General features: G+C 40.6%; 1 protein-coding gene across 4 annotated transcripts in view; it reads left to right on the top strand.

Annotated features, from left to right (window-relative positions):
- The window catches only part of LRP6 (LDL receptor related protein 6), a 106,880-nt gene that overhangs the window by 27,248 nt on the left and 58,145 nt on the right, over positions 1-21,487 (top strand). For all 4 annotated transcript variants that reach the window (XM_059817264.1, XM_059817263.1, XM_059817262.1 and 1 more), the window contains exon 2: positions 9,015-9,212. In XM_059817264.1, the coding sequence (XP_059673247.1) occupies positions 9,019-9,212 (194 nt within the window). In that variant the 5' untranslated portion in view covers positions 9,015-9,018. The remainder of the gene's footprint in view (positions 1-9,014; positions 9,213-21,487) is intronic.

Below are 21,487 nucleotides of genomic sequence, written 5' to 3'. Positions count from 1 at the left end.
GTATTTTGTAGGGAACATCATGTAGCTTTTGATGGGCTAAAGATAAGGCCTTATTTTTTGATAATTTTGTAGTATGAAAAGACTAATTGGTGCATGCTGCTTTCTTACAGGAGAGTAAGCGATTTAGTGAGTCTAGTGGATGATCAAAGTATAGAAGAAAAAAAAACAGTCAAGGCAAATAAAGCAATTTCAGGAAAGCTGAAATGAATGAATAGCTTGCCTGCGTGTTTCTTACTGAGGGCATCAGGTTGGTTTCCATATCAACAAACTGATAAACAGATCACAAGGACAGGAACTGCACTGAAAATGTGCTAAAGTCCTAAATGACATTATGAATTCATTTAAAAAAAAAAAAAAACCTAAGGAATGATGGTTACATATAAGTAAGCCTGATTTACATACCAAACAATAGGATGGAAACTATGAAAAAAGAATTAGCAGAGTGCTGGAAATGTGATATGAAGGGTAAGAGCCAGCTTGGTTTGGCAGAGCATTAAAGTTCATTAGGGTTCCTTGGAGGAGTCAGGAATCAAGAACGTAAGAATGGTCCAGCTGGTAATAGTGTACTGAGAGAGGGGCTGAATAACAAGGGGATGTTTGACTGATGAAAGACTTACTTGGAATGATAAAAAAATTAAAACCTCACTGAGGAAAAATTGCAGAAGAATCTTGAGATACTGAACATGCTGTTCCCCGGTTTCAGTTGATGGAAGACAGGGCATCTCCCTGATAGTTAGCTAATCTAAGTCCTTTTCTCCTCTTGTTCCTCGCAGGGCCATCCTGCCTTCTCATGTTTTAGCACAGGTATCCGCTTGATAGTACGGTTAGAATTGACTGGGCCCCAACTTAGTCCAGTAAAACAGAGAATAAAGTTAGAGTGAGTAGGTCTTGGATAAAAACTTTTGCTGTTGTAAGCTGCGTCTGCATTACGGATTGCTAGGATAGTTATACCAGCAAATTCTGTTTAATGTGAGTGTAGTTGATGTATCTGTGTAGTATCCTGTGTGCAGTTCATAAATCAAAATTTTGCACAGCGAGGTACAGTGGGATGGCTAGATTTTTCTTGTAAGAAACAGCTCAGAATGCCAAATGGCAGATTTCTCCCTCTCGCCCTCATGCACTGGGTGACGTGATTGGGATGTATGACCGTGCTCACCTGCCGTGGACAAGGGGGTGTGTTCCTAGGGCTTCGATTTAAGATACAAGTATAGGGAAAATCTTTCTCCACTTCCTGTATTCAGGATGTATAGGGAGATAAGGAGAAGAATTCTCCCAGTATTTTTTATTGAAAGAGAAGAAGCGAGTTTGATTATGACTGTACTGAGAAGATCCTTGTGTGTCAAAGCAGGGAGTGAAAAATTCGTGGTAGCAGCTGACTTGTTTAGTTTCAGCCCAAGGCTCTTTGAAATTACTAAAGTCTCATTTACAAACTAAATATTTACAGTGCAAATGTTTGTATTTTTAGTGGAAGTCCCTGTAAAGAAACAATTAATTTTCATTGTATATAAACCCTTAAATTTTACCTGGGAAAGGCAGTGAACAGTGATCCCACCGTTTTCTCACTGCTCTCCACCACTTGTGGTTTTAACGTAGCTAAAGATTCTTTTCTACTTGCTTTCAGCATTTTGTTCAGTCCACAGGTGTGTAGATCTGCACCTTTTAATAGGATCCCAAAGAGCTGTTTGAAACGGGTGCGCCGGCTCCTCCGGGGCAGACCTCTGACTCCTCAGCCCTGAAGAGCTGCCCAGTGGCAGCCCGCGGTCCTGGCTCAGCACCTTTCCTGGCCTCTTCAGAGACTGTGGCACAGTTGTTGGGGTTTTTTTGTTTTGTTTGTGTGTTTGGTTTTTGAAAGTCTCTCAAAACTGCTGGCTGGTTTGCTTTCCTCTGCTACTTTCTTGTTATGGTTGAAGAACCAAGGTAGGTTGGAAGGCAAGAATTTTCCTTTTGTTAATTTGTCCATCTCGTGTTACATTAACTTACGTTTTAGTTTTCTGTTGGCTTACCTGCCGCTAAAAGGCTGGTTGAACTTCGCAGGGTCTGGCGTGTTACATCTGGAGTGATTCCTGTGCAAAGGGCTGGCTGAGGCCGTCCAAAGCACGTCTGCATCTTGCTTCCATTTTGCAGTCAGCTAGGGTCTAGGGATGGTGTAAAATAGGTAACAGGCAGGGGAAATTGTTTCTTTCTATATTTATTTGGCTTAAACTGGGACAATTGCTGTTTCAAATATTGTTTTTAAATGCCCCTAAGTTCTGACAAGCTTTATTTCCTGCTTGCTCTAGAAGAAACCTGAAAATGGCTTCTGTTTCGTAACGGTGGAAGGCATGTTGTTAGACCTTTTGTGTCTGGAGATAGGAAAGGTTAATTTACAAGTTCAAGGAGCAAGAGACCTTTCCACCTGCTCAAACAATTGAAATTCTGCCTTTGTGAGCATTCAGCAAAAATAGCTGCTTCTTGTTTTCTAACGAACCTCTTTCTCTTTTTCCTTGCGATCTGTGACTGAAAGGACAACCATATGCATGTGACTTTGCAGTGCATCAGCGTATGTTTGACAGCTAAGTCAAATCTTACTTCCCACGGACTCTCAGAAATGTCTGGGTGAAAATGAAAACCAATCTCTTACCTGTGTTTTTTGTGTCAGATGGCCCAGCATATTCTTTAATCTAGAATACCTGAAAACAGATGGCATGATGGCCAAGAGATACTTTTGCGTACTGAGTTGTTTCTTTCAGTTTATGAAATAAGAATATCATGTAAGTTTGTGCTTCCATCTTGATTTCTTATGAATGACTTTCAGTGTTTTTGCTAAGGTATTCTTTTCAGGGCTTGTGAAAAGCACTTCCAAAATCTCATTCTAGTTTCATACTGTGTTGTTGATACTAAGCTAGAAACAAAGCATCAGCTTCTGATCACTTCATCACAGGTTGTCTTCTTTCCAAAACGGGAGTGTTTGCATTTATCCCTTATTTTAGAAAAGAATTCCAAGAAAAGGAAAGGTCTGGTGATAATTTTCTTTCTCCTGCTAGATAAGGTCTGAATAGGAGACTAAAGCCAGCTCTAAAGTGGAAATCCTCATATTGCCATACTGGTTACAGGTGAGTCTTTGCCTAATTAGCGTACTGCCTGATGTCCTAGGATAAATGCAGTCATTTGCATAAAAGCACAATCACCAGGACAGCTTCTTCCTCTTGAGGGAACCAGTATAGAGTATACTGGGAAAAGTATTTGTATGCCTTATAAAATATGTGTTCCAGTAGACCTTTTTCTAGCGTACGGCAGACATACATAGATGTGGAATTTTGCACATTGATTTCTCCCTCTTGTCAGGCAAGTCTTTTAGCATCCCTGACAGATGAGCTATGGAGGCTCCAGTAGTTCATCATTACTGACCTCTGTTTCTGCGCAAGGTTACTGCTTTGTTAGCAGCGGTGGCAGAATGAGATGTCTCTGTTACAGGTCATTGTGTTAAAGTCACTGGACAGACTCGTGTCTAGTTTTGATGGTCTGAGCACTAATAATCTGGGCTGTGAAATGGAATAGCTGAGGTGCAAGCACCTGTGGAGTTCTGCAGCTTTGTTTGGAGCCTGTGGACTCCTAAAACCAGTAAGCTTGAGGCAAGAAAATTCAGTGTGTTAGGATGTTAATAGCTCACTACTTCACGCCCATTCCCCAATAGCTGCTCTTAGTACATGCAAGAGTGATGTAGAGGCAGCTGAAAAGCTGCATAGGGTAAGCTAATTCGCACAAAAAATGGTCTTGAGTGCATTGAATATTAACATAAGAAATTACTGTAGAGCAACTCTGAAAATGACATTCAACTAATGTCCACACTTACTTATTCACAAAGACAAGCTATTGTAAAAGAGTACAGTTCTCGACTAGCTAAGAACATCCTTTCTCTCATGTTTATCTTGATAGTATCCCAAAGGGATATTTCTTCCTCTCTTTTATGAAGGATTACCTCCATGTTTAATTTGCTATGTGCATTTTTTTGCTTCTCTTGGAGGACAGCAAATATTTCCTGAATTTTGCAATCAGTTGAGAAACTTGGTACTAAAACCTTCTTGTGGTACTTCTAGTCCCCTTATTTGAAAATCCATTTTCTGTTTCATTTGATACTTATTATGTCCTTCTGAACTGTGGTTTCCATCCCTCTGTCAGCCTGCCTCAAGAAGTTTCTGTTAAGGATACCTGAAGGGTCACTTGATTCGAATGTCTTTTCTAAAACTCCTGAAGGGCCGTGAACATTCCTTCTTCTTAAGTCAAGAGCTATTTTCGATAGCCAAACACTTACTTATTGTGCGTAATTTTCCTGAACTGCTCCAGTGCCGATCACTTAACTTCGTATTTCTTCGTTGGATGTGCCAGTCCTGCTAGTGCCGGAGCCGGAGCGGGCTGCGTTTCACAAGGACCGCTGCAGAGGAGAGGAGCTCCGCAGGGGTTGCTGCACTTCTGAAACCTTGGCGGGCTCTGAAGTTTGGCGGCTGTTTGGGTCCCCGTAGAGCTCAGAGGTTCTTAGGAGCTGAAACGAGCATAATTGCAAAGTTGGAGCATTCACTGTAAAGGGCTTCACCAAATAATTGGCTGTCCCAATTAAGCAGCTGCTCTTCCCACTGAATAACGTTCAGGAAGGTAAACGTTTGCCTGCCCTGTAAGGTGTCCCAATTAACTGCCTTAAAATCAGCTAAGTGTCGCGTGGGGTGCCTCTGTTCAGTGAGTGAAACAGTTGCATGCGTCTCGATGGGGGCTGGTGTTTTAATGGCGCTCCTAGCAGGAGCCTAGTTTCGTGCGGGATAGTGGGGCTGAAAGGATCTGCATCAGCGTTGGGGAGAGCTGCGGATCAGAAAGTTGCAAAGCTGATGGGTGCTGGCGACGAATTTCTCTCCCTCTGTGCATACTGTTGGAAATCGCTGCTAAATTATCGCATTTAATCTTGGCATTTGTACTCTTCATGCTTTTTTCTATCTATGTGGGATATTCTCCTGTCGGTGTGCCTAGACTTTGAGATTTTTAGAAAAGCAGCTCTGTATTTATTATATTTGTTCATTGCACAGAATGGAACCAAGAAATGCTGTTTCCTCTTTTTCTTTGCTGTGGCAAAACCTTTTAATTTGGGGCAAATCAAAACTGTGAAGTTACAGCTGTACAGTGCATAGTGATTTCTGATGCCTTTTAAGAGGAAGTTTTATGGCCTGGGTTCACCTTACCTACCCGAAGCACAAAAATTAAAAAATGCTGAATCTAAAGATGTACAGAAAAAAGTTCGTAGGCAAAAACTGTCAAAGCTCTTCCTTTATTTGTTCATAATTTTTATAGATGGTATAACCTTATAAGATAAACCAACATTCTGGGCCACAGTCAAACAAAATACCAGCTAAGTACTGCGGTCTAAGAACCTTCCTCTTTTCTGTAAGTATATGTCAAATACTTCATGTGCCTTAATTCCATGGGGGGGGGGGGGGGGGGGGGGGGGGGCGGGCGGGGGCTGTTTAATTTCCTGACATGAGTCCCTAATATTAAAATTACAAGCGTAGATAAGTAGAAATACACTTTGTTATTTTTCTGTTAGATTTTTATAACAGCTCGCAGCCATTTCCAAAGTCTGCTAGTAAAGTCTGACAAGCATGGCATTGAGCAGTATGGAGAAAATACAACAGGTGAAAAATAATAAAGCGGTTCAAAATATTAAGGTTATTTGATTAAGTTTTTTAAAATACAGTGGTTAATTATTGGAATAGGAAAAAGAAGACTAGATTAACGACGTCAGTTTTAATCAGCTGTGGTATTATTTCCTATTAGGTTGAAGAGGGATTTGGCTCTATATGGATTGATTTGATACTAAATAAAACTCTTCCTGCTAAGTCTGGTACTCCTCTTAGGTACGGATTACGCCATGTATGTTTAAAAATCTCTAGGCATAGGGGTACATTTAGTCAGTTTTGCAGTTTTTACATTTAATTCTGTTGCTGCACTACAGGTTCTCCATACTAGTTCTCAACTCCTTGCAAAGATCAGCTTGGATGAAGGAGCTGCTAGGTGAGGTGCAGGAGCGAGGTCTGGGCTCGCAGTCCCCGTTGTTGACCCGGGGAGGGGGGGACCTTGTCCAAGGAGGCAGTTACAAGCAGCTCGACAGGTCCAGAGCTCGAGTACCAGCCTGTCCTGGTTGTAACTGCCTGGAACAACAGTACTATCAGCCAGAGTTAAGAAGCATGAGCAAGCATTCCTGTTTCTGGACCCAAGCAACCTTGCTGAAGTCAGTTACAGCATGTCTGTGTATTGCCCTCTGGATCTTAAGGACTTTGGAGTGCCCAGCGTGGAGCCTGATTCTGTGCCACTGTACAGTAAACATGCTACATATAGATGGGTTTTTTTCCTTAACATTCAAAAGGTAGTATAGATTTTAATTTTGTATTTTCTCTTCTTCTGGGCAAGAATTAAAATCTTGATTCCTGGATTTAAATTTTATAGCAAGGCATAACTCGGTGAGAAGAGAGGCAAACAGCACAGTAGTCTTCTGGTGGTATCTGAATGCCGTAATTTAGCACAAGACATTACTTTTCAGTTAACAGTTTGCTCTATCCTCTGGGCTTTGGTGGTGGCTGGTTGTTGTTTTTTTTTTTTTTAAATGGAAATAATTAAACATATTTGAAGAGGATGGGGAGGAGGGAGGATGATCCTTACCTTGTCTGTATGGCTGGCTTACCATCATTCAATAAGTATGTATGTCATAGCATCTTAACTTTCTGTATGGTCTCCGTATGGATTACTTACCAACCATTATATAATGAAACAAGAATTTGTAAGCCTTCCAGAAAGGAGGGACCAGCACACATATGTGAACAGTTTGATATTACCTGGAAGAGTCATCTGAGATCTCTGTAGAAAAATCTATAGAAAGACCTCTGCAGTAATGGGAATTGGCAGTCGTGTCCATTTGTCCGTTCCCCACACTCTCCCTTGGATATTAGCCAGGTGTCCCTTGCCTCTTAGCACTTGCAGTTCACTTAAAGCATGGTTACAACGGGGACATTTCTTCCAGCTGTTTTCCACAGTTCTTCCCATGCCCTCCTGCTCCTGTAGCCGGTGCCTGTACCCTGTACTTGCTCAGCTCTTGCAGAAAAGGGCCCAAGTGCACCTTCCGAGTAAGAAAGCGACTGTTGGTGCCACCTGAGCTGGTTGAGGCAGCTATAGAAACCTACACCCTGCGTGCAAGTGGAAATGTTCCTGGAGCTGTGTGCTGGAATGCATTCAGGGAGACGGGGAAGAAGATGAGGCTGTACAGTGACTAATGAGCTGTTTCAGCCTGAAAAATCGGTCTAGCAGGGTGGCCAAAGCCTTGGAACCTATTAACCTTGATGAAGTATTTGGAAGCCTAGGACTTGACAGCTGGGGCGAAGAAGGGTCTTTTTAGAGAAGTTTAAATAAATCTCTTCTTCTCTCTTCTTTCTCACACGTGCTCGCTGGTGAAATGCTGCCTGACTTCTTTTAACTTCTCTTTTTTCAAGTATGTAGCTTTCTTACTGCATGGCTTGACCAGGTAACTTGCTACTTTGCTATCTATCTGAAAATTTATTTGTTTTCTTCTTCTTCCTGATGGAAGAACAATTTCTCTGTAGCACTCATTCATGCCTACAGAAATCTCACATGTTCTCTTCAGGTATTTGTGCTCTGTGTTTAAGATAGGCACGTTGCTCCATGAAGAATGACTCAGGATTGAATAGGGCAATATTTGTGTTAATAAGCTGCATTTCTGTCCGCAGATAGAGCTGTGCATTAAAACAAACACGCTGTAGACATGAATTAAGGGGAAAAATATGACATGGAATTTCCTGACTTTTTAAAATAAAAAAAATAATTCTTTGCCAAGAATAACTTCATCTGCAAGTGTTTCTTAAATGTGTTGCACATTTGTTTTTCTTTAAAGGATGGGTGGCCGGGCCTCTTCACATGTGGGCACCATATAGTGACATATTGTGGTTGTGTGATGATCTGGGTTAGTTTAAAAGCTTCAGATCTTTCCTAATCTGGATTGTTTTGACTGAGCCAGGTTAGGGAGCACAGATACAAGCAGGTATGCTGGTGGATGTCATGGGCTTATGAGAAGTAATTTAGGACAGTAGTCATCTTTTCTGTCCCAGCTGCAACAACAAAACAGAGTAATCTTCATTGACACACTTTGTCTAATCTGTTTATATTATAGGTTACTTCTGTTGGGTTATGCATTCTGTTAACAACTCACAAAAGTAAATCCATTTTCTACCACCTGCAGAAAAAGGGCAAATATTCTTACCCCCCGCTAATCTCCAGCCATAATAAAGTGGTTTCCCTTGCTTCACCTCTGTCTTAAATGCAACTAGGTAACTTCCCTCCCCCCACTACTTGCTAAATAATGTTTAAACATGTGCCAATATATGCTAACATGTTTTAAAACTTGCTTCCCTACTCTTAAAAGGTTTTATGGAGTGTTTTGCCCAGTCTCTGGGTGCAAACTGTGCTTCTAAATGTGTTGACTTAGCTGCCTGTCTCTGAATTTCTCTGGAAAAAAAGGACATGAATTGGTCTCCCATCAAATCCACTTCACTGCTTCGCGTGCAACTGCTATGCCCACTATAAGTCCACACACCTTCTTTTTCTGTTTCCCCTTTTGTGATAGTCTGTAGTATCTATGTTCACTGTTTAATGTTGAATTCTGAGATTATTGTCAAGATCCGTTGGATATCCCCAACTTTTCCACTTGACCCAAGGGAAGAAAGAAACATGTGGAAGTATAACGTGACATAGTACTGTGGGTTTGTCTCAAGTTGTTTTTCTTAAGCTTTTTGTGAAGTAACTTTGTTCTGTCGTGTTTCACAGGACGTGTGTACCTTACCCAGTAGAACAGAGCTCCACAGACACTGTCTCTGCAGAATACAGAGTGCCATTGCCTTTACCGAAAGTTGCATCCATTGTTCCAGTTGTGGATTTATATGTGATTGCTTTCTTTTTTTTTGTCTTTTCTCTTTTTAAAATAATTATAGGTTCATGTATTGGACAGACTGGGGAGAAGTGCCAAAGATAGAACGTGCTGGGATGGATGGTTCAAGCCGCGCTGTTATAGTCAACACGGACATATATTGGCCAAATGGACTGACGTTGGATTATGAGGAACAGAAACTTTATTGGGCAGATGCTAAACTGAATTTCATCCACAAATCAAATCTGGATGGAAGTCATAGGTAAGGAGTTTCTGTTCAATGTATGTAATGCAGTGCTTTTCTTAGATGTTGCTTAAGCAACACCGTAAGTTGTGTTGCAGGGAATTGTCATGTTAGCAGTCACAAAAATTTAAGCAAACTAGTGCTATCAGAAACTTTTATGCTTCCCCATCGTCCCCTTTGCAACACTGTGAAGCTGAGTGTGTGCTCCTCTTTGGGGTATCCTGTAACTCTCACTAAGTCTTTTCTCAGAACCAGTCCCATAAAGAAATCCTTGAATCCTAGTCTTAATTGTGTGAGACTATATATGGCAAAATTGTTCCTTTTCAATATGTCTTCTGTTCTCTCTTGCTGTGATATTCAGAAATGCAGAAAATAATCTGAAAAAATGGATCATCGTATACTAGTATTTCAGTTTCATTAATCCTAGGGGTTGGGCAATCAGTGGAAAACAGTCTTTACAGAGAACTATGCTAAAATGACTGTTTTCCTCTAACAGTTTTATAGCAATGATGTAATTATTTTTGATCCAGTCACAGCTACTTCTTAATTAAGGGTATAACTGGTACTTTGTATATATGCATTTATCCCTAATTTGGGCGATGACCCTCTTCGTTAAATGAGATAGCTTTGGCAAGTACTGTTCGCACGCACAAATAAATCCCAGTTAGCTTGTGCCCAAGGTGTCATATAAAGATAGGATTTTTTTTGAGGTTATCCTTTGCAAATTTTTGTGATGCTTCAGCTCGTTTATCTAGGCATGAAATATCGTTTCTTGTGCTCTTCGTTCTGCCCTCTTAGGGACTTGTCCCTTCTTTCACCACAAATGTTAATCTGGCATAAAGAAATCAATCATATTGACAAGAGAGGTGCTTTGTGTGGACTTGTGAGTAGGAACATAGGCAGCACGCATGGAACATATCCACTGTCTTGCTGTGGAGTTTATTTTGAACTCCACAGTTTCTTCTAACGCTGGTTTGAAAGGTTATGTCATTTTCTTCTTAAATTCTGCCTGTTAAGAGACCAAAAGTTCATGCAGTGTTTTTGTAACAGCGTTTGTTTATAGAAGGTAACAGGAGCTGGATACAGTTTTAAATTTGTGTCTTTGGATATGAATATTATAACAAGCTTTGGTAATTCAAAACATGGAGATATGGATATCTATTTTGAAGCAGTCCTTCATTTGCTGTTTATTTCACAAGAAAGAAAACGTAATAGTATCAAAAAAGAGAGAAATATTTTGTAGTGAAACTTGCTTTAAAAAAAGACTGTCATGTAAGTTTTCAAGTAATGGAAAGAAAGGGATAGGAATTGTCATGTCCAGTAACAAATTGAGTCTTTTTTTTTATTTTTATTTTTTCTTAATTGGTGCTGGTTAACTGGAATACCCTAAAAACTCTTTCTCTGTTAAAAATGGTTTATAACATTGTATATCTCCCATGATAAGAACAGAGCAATCATGAAACCAGATGTGTAACAGAACTTTTAAGGGAGTCATCTCGACTGAAAGCAATCACTCGTGGGGCTCAATGTGACAGCTTGCCACCTGAAAAATTGCAGTCCAAATGTGGATTTCTCACACAAATATGAAATGCTCTCACAGTTGCCATAGGAGTAACAGAAACAAGCAAAACTGAAACAACTCCACCCTCCAAACAATAACGGCAGCAGAAAGAAAGTACCGCTCCAAAACGGCTACTGATATGATCACACCTAAAACCCACTTTGGGGGCTTTGTCCAACAGGGTAATTTGGTGACTCGTTTTATTCTTGAGCCACTCCTTTTTGTGCTTTTCTGTTTATACGAGAGGGAAAGGACCGCCTTGGTATAACAACACGCTACGGCAGTCTGGCTGATGTTTTTCTAGGAAGAGAGTGCGTATCAGGTGCTGCATCAAATGGTACTGCTTTCGATAGCACCCCCTGAAAAATGATGCAGGATGTAGAGATGATTTTTAAATGTTAATTGCTTGAAAAGCATCCACCGATCAAAAATCGGTACCACCACCATCCAAATCTGTATTTATGTTTTTCCTGTGGAGCCCAAACCTCCCTGTCTTATCTAGTGTCTCCAGTCTTTCCGACTCCAGAGCTACTTCGGTGTTTCCCGCTGGCACTACTGCGTTTGCAATCTTCTTTTGCTGCAGACCCCTTTGCAGTTTTTCCCTTACTGGTGGTCTGTTGCGCAGCAGTGTAAATATAGTTGGATTTGGTATTTTGTTTTTATTTTAATAGTGTTTATTCCCTGGCCTGCCTTTGGCTAACCTGGAAGTGATTCATTCTAGAAATGAGGCTGCAACGGTGCGGGTCTATCTTGATGTGAGGGGCTTACCAACCTTATCTGTCCGCAGAGAGCTGCATCTAACAGCTGTCTCATGACATAGAAGCTAAGTCACCTGGATCCCGGCAGTTACCTCATTCCAGAGTAAATTCTCTGGAATTGGTGAAACCTGTAATAAAGACCTGTATAGACAAGCAATTTAGATTTTTAGATCTACTAATTTTCTTACGTATTCATTAAAAAACAAAACAACTAGTCTAATACTTTAAAGTTGTTGGTTTTATTTTTTAAACTGATACTGAAATATGTCAAATATTTCATGGCAGTATGCTAATACGTTACCATTTGAGGGGGAGAAAGGGAAACCGTCTTTAGAGAGGAAAGCGCAGATGACTTTCCTTAAGCGTTCAGAAGCACACACCTCTTCTAACAGCACCTGGTTTTCCCTAGGCGTGCGAGAAAGTTCTAAAGAGTCAGAACATAGTCAACATCTGTATCCAGGCATTTTTGTTCTGTTTTTTATTCTTCGCAATTACATCATCGGGAGGGGGGGAGACAAGGGAAAGAGTTGCAGAAGTTAAGCTGTTCTACAATGGGGTTTTATGTATTTTTTTTCTCTGCTGTGACCTCTTAGCCTCTGCCTGCCTTAAGAAAAAAGATCTGGGGCTGCCTAAGTGATTCTTTTTTGTTAAATACTGTCTTTCAGTTATTCAGCAAATTTACCTTTCTCAATATGATACTTTACAGCTGTAATTCTGTATTTTGCCTCTTAATTATTTTATTCATCTTTTTCAATAACTGATTTTCTAATACTAAAAAAGAAAAGACAGTTTCTAATTCTTCAAACAGAACAAAAACCCTTGAGATCTTCCTCTTAAGTGAAAAAAAACCCAAAACCCACAAAGCCATCAGTCTTTTCTCTTAGTCGTCCCCACCCCCAAAAAAAAGAAGGAAAAAAAAAAAAAAGAACAGTAGAACTAATAACATCTAGGGTTGGAAGGGTTTCTACTTATCCCTCCACCCCAGCAGCAGTCCCTCTGGCTTCTCTCGCTATGTTCCTGTGCCCTGACACACACACTTTTTTCCTCCCTCCTTCTTGCCATCCCTCAAATGCACCCATGGCTTCTTATATTCCTTCACCCAGCGTTATCCCTTGCTCCTGTCTGTGTCCCCTGGGCACTCTTGCTGGGTCTGGCAGCTTGACAAAATGTCCCTGGGCAGCTTATTTCAGCTGCTCCTCTTGTCAGGTGGGTCAAATACTGGGGGTTTAGGCTCACTCGGCATCTTCACAGCCATCCATTTGTTAAGGAAAACTTGTACAAAGTAAAAATAAAAATCTTTTTGTGATCCTTGCTTTCCTGAATGGTTGGCCAAGAGACACAAGGTGCGTTGGGTGTGGAGCTGGAGGAGATGGATACTGTACAGACACAGCTAGAATGATCAAATACCCTTGTTTCCGTGTGAAAACGTGACATTGTGTGATTAGGCCAACTCTTTAGGCCAACTCTTTTCCACCACTACTTTTAAAACCCTCTTTTAAGAGGGCTACCTTTTAGCGTAATTTTCCTTAAGACTTAAGAATGGGGGAAGGACAAGAGCATTATCATCAAGTGCATAATCTAACTTAAATAAGCCAAAAAGTCTGTTTTAGAAACTGCTAGTTTTAGTGATGTGTTCTTGATATTTAGACCATTCTTCTAACTGCTGTTTTATATTTAGAAAGTAAGTTTAGTTTTTTGCTGCTACCTAAATTTCTCTTGATTAAACCAGATTTTTTTTTTGTTTTATCATTGTGAAGTGTTACTAGGTTTTCTGCTGCTTTACCTACTGTCAACATGTCTGGGGAAGATATTTATGCTTCTGGAAGCTGGAGCTATTGAAGAAATGTAAAAGGCAATTGAGTTATTGAAAGACATATAGCTTCATAAAAATCCAATGTTCTAGATCTGAATACTTTTGGTTACTTTTAGCAAAGGAAGCAGATGAGTACAGATTTGATCTGTCAAGTTTTTTAGTGTTGCATAACATGAAGTGGGAAAGAGTCTGTAGCAGATAAACGATTGTAAAAGCTTCATGTAAAGCAGGATGACATGAGTTTTAATTGCTTTGGGGGAAGTGAGAAATATTTAGCAGGAACGAACATCTTTATATCAAAAAAGAATTTCAAACAGTTCAGAGAAAACTGCTTTTGTGGTTTGGATGGTAAGAGAGACTACAATGTAAATAGGAAAAGATTTTAATTAGTGTCACTGACAGTATTAAAGTATTGAGGTTCAGACCTCAATGGTCTAAAATTTGGAATGAGTGAAAGGGAAACATTCTTGACATATTTCTAAATCTGTAAGAAATCCGTAACTTTTTTTGCCTTTTTATTCCCATAGTCTATCACGTCTCTACAACTGGAACTACACAAGAATTAAAATTTAAAGATTTGTATGTCAGAGAAAGACATTGATATGCATGGATGTTTCCCGTCTTGCTTGCAGGGGTCTGGATAGTGGAAGAGTGCAGTAGGCAGGTGGGAGGAATATGCATGGGGAGAAACAAAGGAAGCCTCGATTTTTTTCAATTTATTTATTTATTTTTTTTCTTGTCACCTCTTCCGACAGGACCTAGATAAGCTCCCTTTGGAGTCGGTGAGCCTCTGCATCACAACTAGTAAGCAGCATGACAGCACAGGCAGTAGCACTCAGTAAATATGTGGTAGAGTTGTAAATTCATGAGAGAACCTCTACAGCAAATTTTACAGGGGTGATATATCGTTCGTTACCTGCTAGCCCTGGGACTTATTAGCCCCGGCTACTCCAGTGATGGACTTATTAGAATACAGAGGAAGAGCGCCGAAGTTGATGGCTAATGCCCTTGGTTTGCCATCGAGAGAAAGGAACAAACGGTTTTTCATGTCAGAATGTAATAATTAAAAAATTAAATTGGTGCATAGAAGAGACGGTTTTGTTTTTCGCAGCTCTCGCCCCGCTCTTATCAGAGCGAACAGTTGCTTTTTGTGGGACTAATTAAACAAAACTGAATTGCAGACAGCTCTCCTGTGAGTAGAGTACCCGGGATAGGTTGGCCTGCTAAGGCAGCTCTTGAATTAATTTTCTCTTCCTTTACCCTGCAGCTGCAGTTCTAATTAATAAGTTAACACGTTACTGGCTGAAGGGAAATGCATTTACAAGGTCCCCCAGGAAGTGTTTGTGCTAATGAGATGGGTTTTGAGGCCACTGTAAGAAAACATACTTTCAGCAACTGTCAGAAAGCTGGGAAGCTCTTGCGAGGAGGTGAATGTCTTAAGTTTGCACTGGAGCATTGATTTTTTCAAGTTTCTGTTTTCAAGCATCAGCTCACGTCTGTCTGCCAGATGATTAGTTGCAGATTTGATGAAACACTAAAAATACTGTGTCCCTGCATTTAGAAGGGTTTCTTTTTCATTATTTGCCTATAATGTATACAATATATGACATTATGTGCAAGGTATAAAATATTGCATTCTGCGTATATCTTGGAGTATATTTCTGTGAGATAAAAATGCTTAATACCCTCAAGCAGTGAAGAAGAACCAGTCTATGGTGAAAACCCTGTTTCAATACCTCACCAACACATTACAGGCCAGTGCAGAAGACGAATAGTGCCCTAATTAAAACCGCTAGAGAAGCTTGCATAAGCAGAATTAATTAGATTATTTGGACACAGAGCTAGGGTGAATTTCTTGGTTCTTCCCCAAGGTGCTTCTGAAATAAAACGCTGGAAAGGTGGAGCGTCAAAAGATCTGTAGTTGGCTGTGTGTGATACACATACACTGGGTGTGTAGCTAGAGTCGCTAGGTCACAGATCTCTGCATATTTCTAGACTTCAAACAAAAATACGTCGTACAGGGTGATTAGCCCAGGTGGATCAACGGAGCAGCTCATCGACACTGCTTCCAAGACCTGAGATAGCAAATGCCGAATTAGTTCAGGACCACAGCCCTGCTGAAAGCGAAGGAAGAACAACTTCAGTGAGGAAGCACATAGGCCACTCTGCGGTCAGTGGATCTCCTGGTGCACCTTCCTTCCAAACTCCCTCATCTCCAACTGCTGGCTTCCCAATCTCCTCCCCTCTTGCCAGAGGCCTTTCATCTCCACTGCCTGTCATGATGGTGTTTGCCTGAAAAATGACCCGCAGAATGACTTCATTTCTCAACCACGGTTCTACTTCCGATTGACTTTTTCAGACTCGCATTGAAGGTGGGACTTGAAATGTCATTGCTAGACCTGTTATTTGTTACATATACTTTCTGGAAACGCATAGCAATCGTGGCTTACAGAAGTGGCAAAAGAGAAAATATTTTGGTTTTAAAAGACAGTATTATATCCCACAAGTCATGTTTCCTGTTTATTTTCACAGGAAATTAGAACCAGGCTTGTATCCTGATAGGAATATTTCAGCAAGCATTCATGGTAAAAAATCCAGCTTAGTTTTTCAAGTTTGCTTTGCAAAAGTTTTTGTTAGGTTGGCAGGAGAGGAAACCTTGTAAGCTCTGAGGGACCCGGAGCTACCCGCCCTCCTTGCAGCATCCTCAGTGTGCTGTTACACGGTTGTATGTTGGTCTTTCATCCTGCTTCACCTGATGGTGTGCGGGATTCGTGCTGCAAGTGCTTCGGCCACTTGCTAATATTTCCAGCAAGTCGAAGCTGTGTAATTCTTGCGATTTCCTGAATGTTCAGGCATTAAGTAATCTGTAGATGGAGAGAAACATTTTGTGTAAAATACTATAATTTGCTTCATGCAAGACTGTCTGTTATATGCTTTCTTTAACATGCCGAGCACTAAAAGCAAGGTTCAGAAGGCGGGTCTTTATATTTTTAATCCTTCATGAAGGAAGACGAGATGGTAATTGCAGCATAACAACTTTCTGTTTTGTTTTTCATTATACCAAGGAAAAAAAAAAAAGAAATGCCTACTAAGAGTATAGCCCCCAGGTATTTTTAACTGAAAATGGATCTGTTGTAGCATAAGAAGGAAAATAACTAAAAATTCAGTAAATGCAGATATGAGCATCCTGTAAAGACTTCTTCAACAATGTGTAGACTAATCAGAAAGCTTTTACCTCGAGATGGGAGGAATTTCCAGCTCTTTATATTGTATTGTCATTGGATGCCAACATGGTAAGTTTTGGCAGTGTATTTGAAGTCCCCTACTAAGGCATAGTATCGTGCTTCACTACAGTGCCTTGCTGTGCTGGTAATGGCTAATTCAGGAGTATAAAAACAAGCAGTAAGTTCCTGCTGCTTGCATTTGTTGATAACTATAATGTCAGTATTGCTTTGGTCACATCAGAATAGGGGTTTTCTCATGATAGGAATAAAATGACCAAGGAGAGATCCCAAGAAAGGTGGAAGTCTGGTCACATGGGAGTATTCCTTGGGAAAGAAATGTTTGATGTCATTTTTCCTTATTAGAAATTTAATGTCCAACACACACATCCTTGCTAGCATCTGGATGTATCCCTCCCGAATAAAGTTGGTGTAAGAAAATGCAGCGGAAAAGGGTAGTGTACACTTTTTCAGAACAAACAGTCCAAACACTGCGCCTGCTCATTTTAGTATCGTTACCATATCATATTGAGTATGAGCTTCAAATGAAAACTTAAATGTCCACTCCATTTTACGCTCCTGTCCCAGTTTTTTGCTGCTTAAAACTCTAATTTTTTTGGCCTCTAATTATGGGGATTGCATACTGTATGTCATTAATGAATTTCTTCGTTTTGCAGGCAGAATCAGTCTGTTCCAAATTATTTAGCAAGCGAGATGGAAGTATACCTACACTAAAAATATTTGACCCTTCTTTATTTCCCCAGATCAATGATCTATGATACCCTAAAAAACAGGTACTCGCATTCATTCTTCAGGTTACAGAAACAGAGATCCTTGGGTAATAAATGCAGTGGTAAATGTATGTATACTTATGTAAGTTCATTTCTATTTTCTGTGTAGTTGTGTCACTGTACCTAACTGTTGGAGAATTGGATTAGCTTTATGAAATTAAGGCATCTCAGATCAGTGGAAATGATCAAGCAAACATCAGGCGTTTCTGTGCTTTCTGAACAACCCGTTTGGGATGGTGGTTGATACTCCCTGGCTCAGGCTGTGGACGTACATCCCACTACAGTACTGGTGCCACTGGTGGAAAAGGTCACTGCCATGAGCCTGCCCGTAGCTGCCCAGCGTGGTCTCTCAACCAGGCGCTGCTGTATCCTCAGGCTGGATAACTGAATTGCCCATGTGCACAGTGTCTCACTGTCTGGTTGATTTAATCCTTCATTTTCATCATACGTCTTTACTTACTCTTCTTATTTTGGGTGAGTGGAGTTTAGAGGCATGAGAGAGAGCTTTAATACAATTTTATCTCTTAGATTCACTCTTTAGCATTCAGAATATAGTATTAAAATGAATTACCTTCATTTTTTCCCAGTCTTCACAGTTGTATTTGAAATGCGATTGCGAAGAATGCTACAACAGAAGATTATTTTTTCACTGTCCGATTGCACAGGAGATGGTAATAGGGACGGGATCCCCCAGAGGGACACTGGAGAAATGGATTGAAACATAAATGTGAAAATTCTTGCACCCTGCCCTGGAGATTGAGCACGGGCAGCCTCAGAGGTCACCTGAAAGGAGTTTTGCTACTGTGAAGCTGGAATGTTAATGGTTTTGGGGGTGTACAGGCCAGGATGTCTAAAATACCCCAGGTTTTCTGCAGGTGTTCTGATCAGTTTTTGAAATTAGAGGACTGTAATGCAGCCAGAATAGAAGGGATTTGGTTAACGGCAAGTGTTTGCTTGTTTATTTTTCTAGAGAAATGCTATTATGCTTAGGTATAAAACATTATCTGTAAAAATTCTAGGGAAAAAAATCATAATTCTGATGATATTTTAAATTTATATTATCTTGATTTTTGGTGGCTTTCTTTTGGTGTGAGGAATTCTTAAATTTCATAGCTATAATCTAGCTTTGGATTTGAATGCTAGTATTATTTGAGAAAGAAATAAAGGCAGACTGTGAGGTAATCCTGGTTGTGATAAAGGATATGAATTTAAAGTTGACCTTTTTTGGTCCTTTTACTGTTAATTTTTATTTCAACCGAGATTAGTCTTTGTCTGAAATGCATATTATCCCAAAGCAGGAGCTTTTTTGTCATTGTTAGTGTAAAACTGGATGTATCGTCCATGAATTTTCACGTGTGTATTCCATTTCAGAGTTCAGTAGTCCCTTTTGTAATGCCTGCTTTAACTTGTTTATTATTTGTTTCCTTTTTCTTTATCTTCACAAAGTATTTCATAGGCCTCTTTAACAGCGTAAGAATAGAACAAAGCTGAATGTATTTAAATTGGAGCTACGTTTTCTTCAGGCAGTAGAAAACTCTTTACTATCACAAGTTTTTATTATAATTGCATCTCTGATTACCATGATGATACTATAAATAGTTGTATTTAGGAATCACAATACACAGCACAGATGGGATTTCATTTCTGTGGAAACTGCTTGTTTTCTCTCTCTTTTTCTCTTGCCACCTTCCTTCTCTGCTGTCCCCTTCTGCATTTCCCTCCCAGCCACTGAAGAGAGAAGAGATGGTGACATTTTAAATGTCAATCGCCTTCAAGATTTTTAAGGCAAATTTGTGTGATTATATGCCTGGCGCAGGGAAGATTATTAAAGTTAGTGTGTGCTTAGTGCTGTCTAATATGTAGCCAATTTGCATGTTGCTGAAGCCCTAGAGATGTCTCCTGCACGAATAACATTACTCCTTATCCCTCATCTCTCACTTTCTCATCATCTCTGGTCTCTCTTTTTAACGAGACTAACGATAAGAGTACAGCAGTTTGAAGGAACTGAAGAGCTGCGTGAAGGGTAATAGGATGTAGTGCTTTCTGCTGTCGTATCGCTTGTTCCAATCAAGCCTGGGCTGATAACGTGAAGGCTGAAGGTAGTTGCCACCAAAGAGCTGTCAGGTCATGTCAGTCCAATTACATCTGCAGTGCCGTACCTGGTACCCGGGTCAGCGGCTTTATTAGCGAGGCCCAGAAAGGTGGAGACCCGGCTATTCCCCGACGCCGCGTGGGCGCTTGTGAAACCGTAGGTGGGAAGCGCCTGCTCCTGTCAACTGTGCGCAGCAGCCGAGTGCTACAAGTGACGTTCTGGTCCCCTTCATTCACCCGTGTATGCTTAATAATAATCGATCAAGGCAGAAGTCGGGACCCCTCGTCTCATCAGCCAAAACCGGAGCTCTGCCGTTCCTAACGCAGATCATGCTAAAGCGTATCTGCTTCACGGCAGCCATCAGAAGGGCATTTCTTGCTCCCTCTCCCCTTCCTTTTCCCGTTTTTTAGCGCCTTGGCTCTCCAGCCCTTCCCCCCCGCCTCATTAGCCTGCGGAGGCTCGTTTAGCCCAGCTCGGCCAGTGCTGCTGTGCTGACACACGTCGTGTGGCTGCCGTTCGGCAAGGCTGACCGGGTGGTATGCGGAGTATGTTCGGAGGGGAAAAAAGCCCTGCTGGTTTTGCTGATTGGAAGTGAGCTATCACCTTGTAATGGCTTGCTGGAAACAGGGGATACAGAGTACGTCTTACCGGTAATACTCATCTTAACAAGATGCAAGAAATACATGCTGTTGTATTTGAGCCCGAAGCCATTTTCATTTGACGGTACCTTATATCTGCTGAGAAGAATTATACAAGTTTAAGAGTAATCACTTCAAGGCTGTGGCTGATGGTGCAGTCAAATGAAGTGCTCCTGAATCTCTCCAGATAAGGGCTGGTTTAAAATAAGGGTCACAGTTCACCTTATGCATTGTCATATGAATAGATGGTTGTCCGAAAGTTGGGCACGTCTAACAGTGTCTATCGTACTCAAAGATTTATTCTCGTCAGGAATGGTGGGTACTAATGACATTTAAAAATCCTCTTTTTTTTCTAAAGTGAATTGCAAGGTAGTTAGAATGCTTCAGAAAAATGTGGCTTCCCTTGTGCATGGGAATGCTGTCTTTGGTGCAGGTTTGGTCATAGTGAGAGCTTTGGACTTTTATTGCTTCTGTCCCATATGACAAATGTCATAAATTTGTCATAAAGACTTAGATAGTCTCCAAGTCTGCTATAAACTAAAATTATTCAAATCTGCTGGCATTTAGGGTTTGGGGGTGGGGTTGGTAAAAACGTTCACGGAATTAGAATGCCTTTATTCTTGGTACAGGAGCGTGTTGTGTCATTCTGGCTTCACTGTTTGGCTGGTAGGTTTCAGCTGTAAATTATATTACAATAGTCTTTTGTAAGATGCTTAGTTGGTGCATTTAATTAGAAGCAAATATATACCTGAATCCAGACAGAGATAAGAAAGAAAAGATATTATGTCCTACTTTTGAGTGCAAAATATCAAGAAATAGAAAATTTTGTGTAGTGTAGAATTGGAACACTAGAGTGACAAGTAAGGGAATGTATGTGTTTTTCTCAGGAGCAGAAAAAAATAGAAGCTTTAAAGATAATGCGTCTTTTTCCAGAAGCTAAGGTGAAAGAGCGGTAATGACTGCAGTCTCTTTGTACTCAGAATCATTGGCAGAAGACACCTTCAAGTTTCTTGCTTTAATATACTCTTCTGTTATATTTTAACAGAAAGTATTTGGCAAATAAGAGTATTTTTGTCCTCTACTAAACCACTTCGGTTACCGACTTCTTTGCAAAAAGTGATGCATACAGTGTTGGGGGTGTTTTCTCAGTAAATATACAGATAATGATTCTCTTACCTGCAAGAAGAAAATTGGGATGCTAGTGTTCGTAGTGTACCCTATACTTGACGGAGTAGTAGAGCTGTGTGTCAGTGCCCTATGCTTTCAGTCTGGGAGAGGGATGGCGATCCCCACTGTTCAGTGGGAGCTTGCGTACGTGGGGACGCGTGCGCACCCATGCAGTTAAGAAGAACGGAGGTGGGAAGAAGCGCTTGTGTAAATGGTACTTGTGTGGCCCTGCTTTGAGCAGGGTGTTGGTCC

This window comes from Gavia stellata, chromosome 4, assembly GCF_030936135.1.
Source record: "Gavia stellata isolate bGavSte3 chromosome 4, bGavSte3.hap2, whole genome shotgun sequence".
NCBI lineage: Eukaryota > Metazoa > Chordata > Aves > Gaviiformes > Gaviidae > Gavia > Gavia stellata.
Note: the sequence above shows the minus strand (reverse complement) of the source record. Positions and strands in the feature narration are given on the sequence as shown.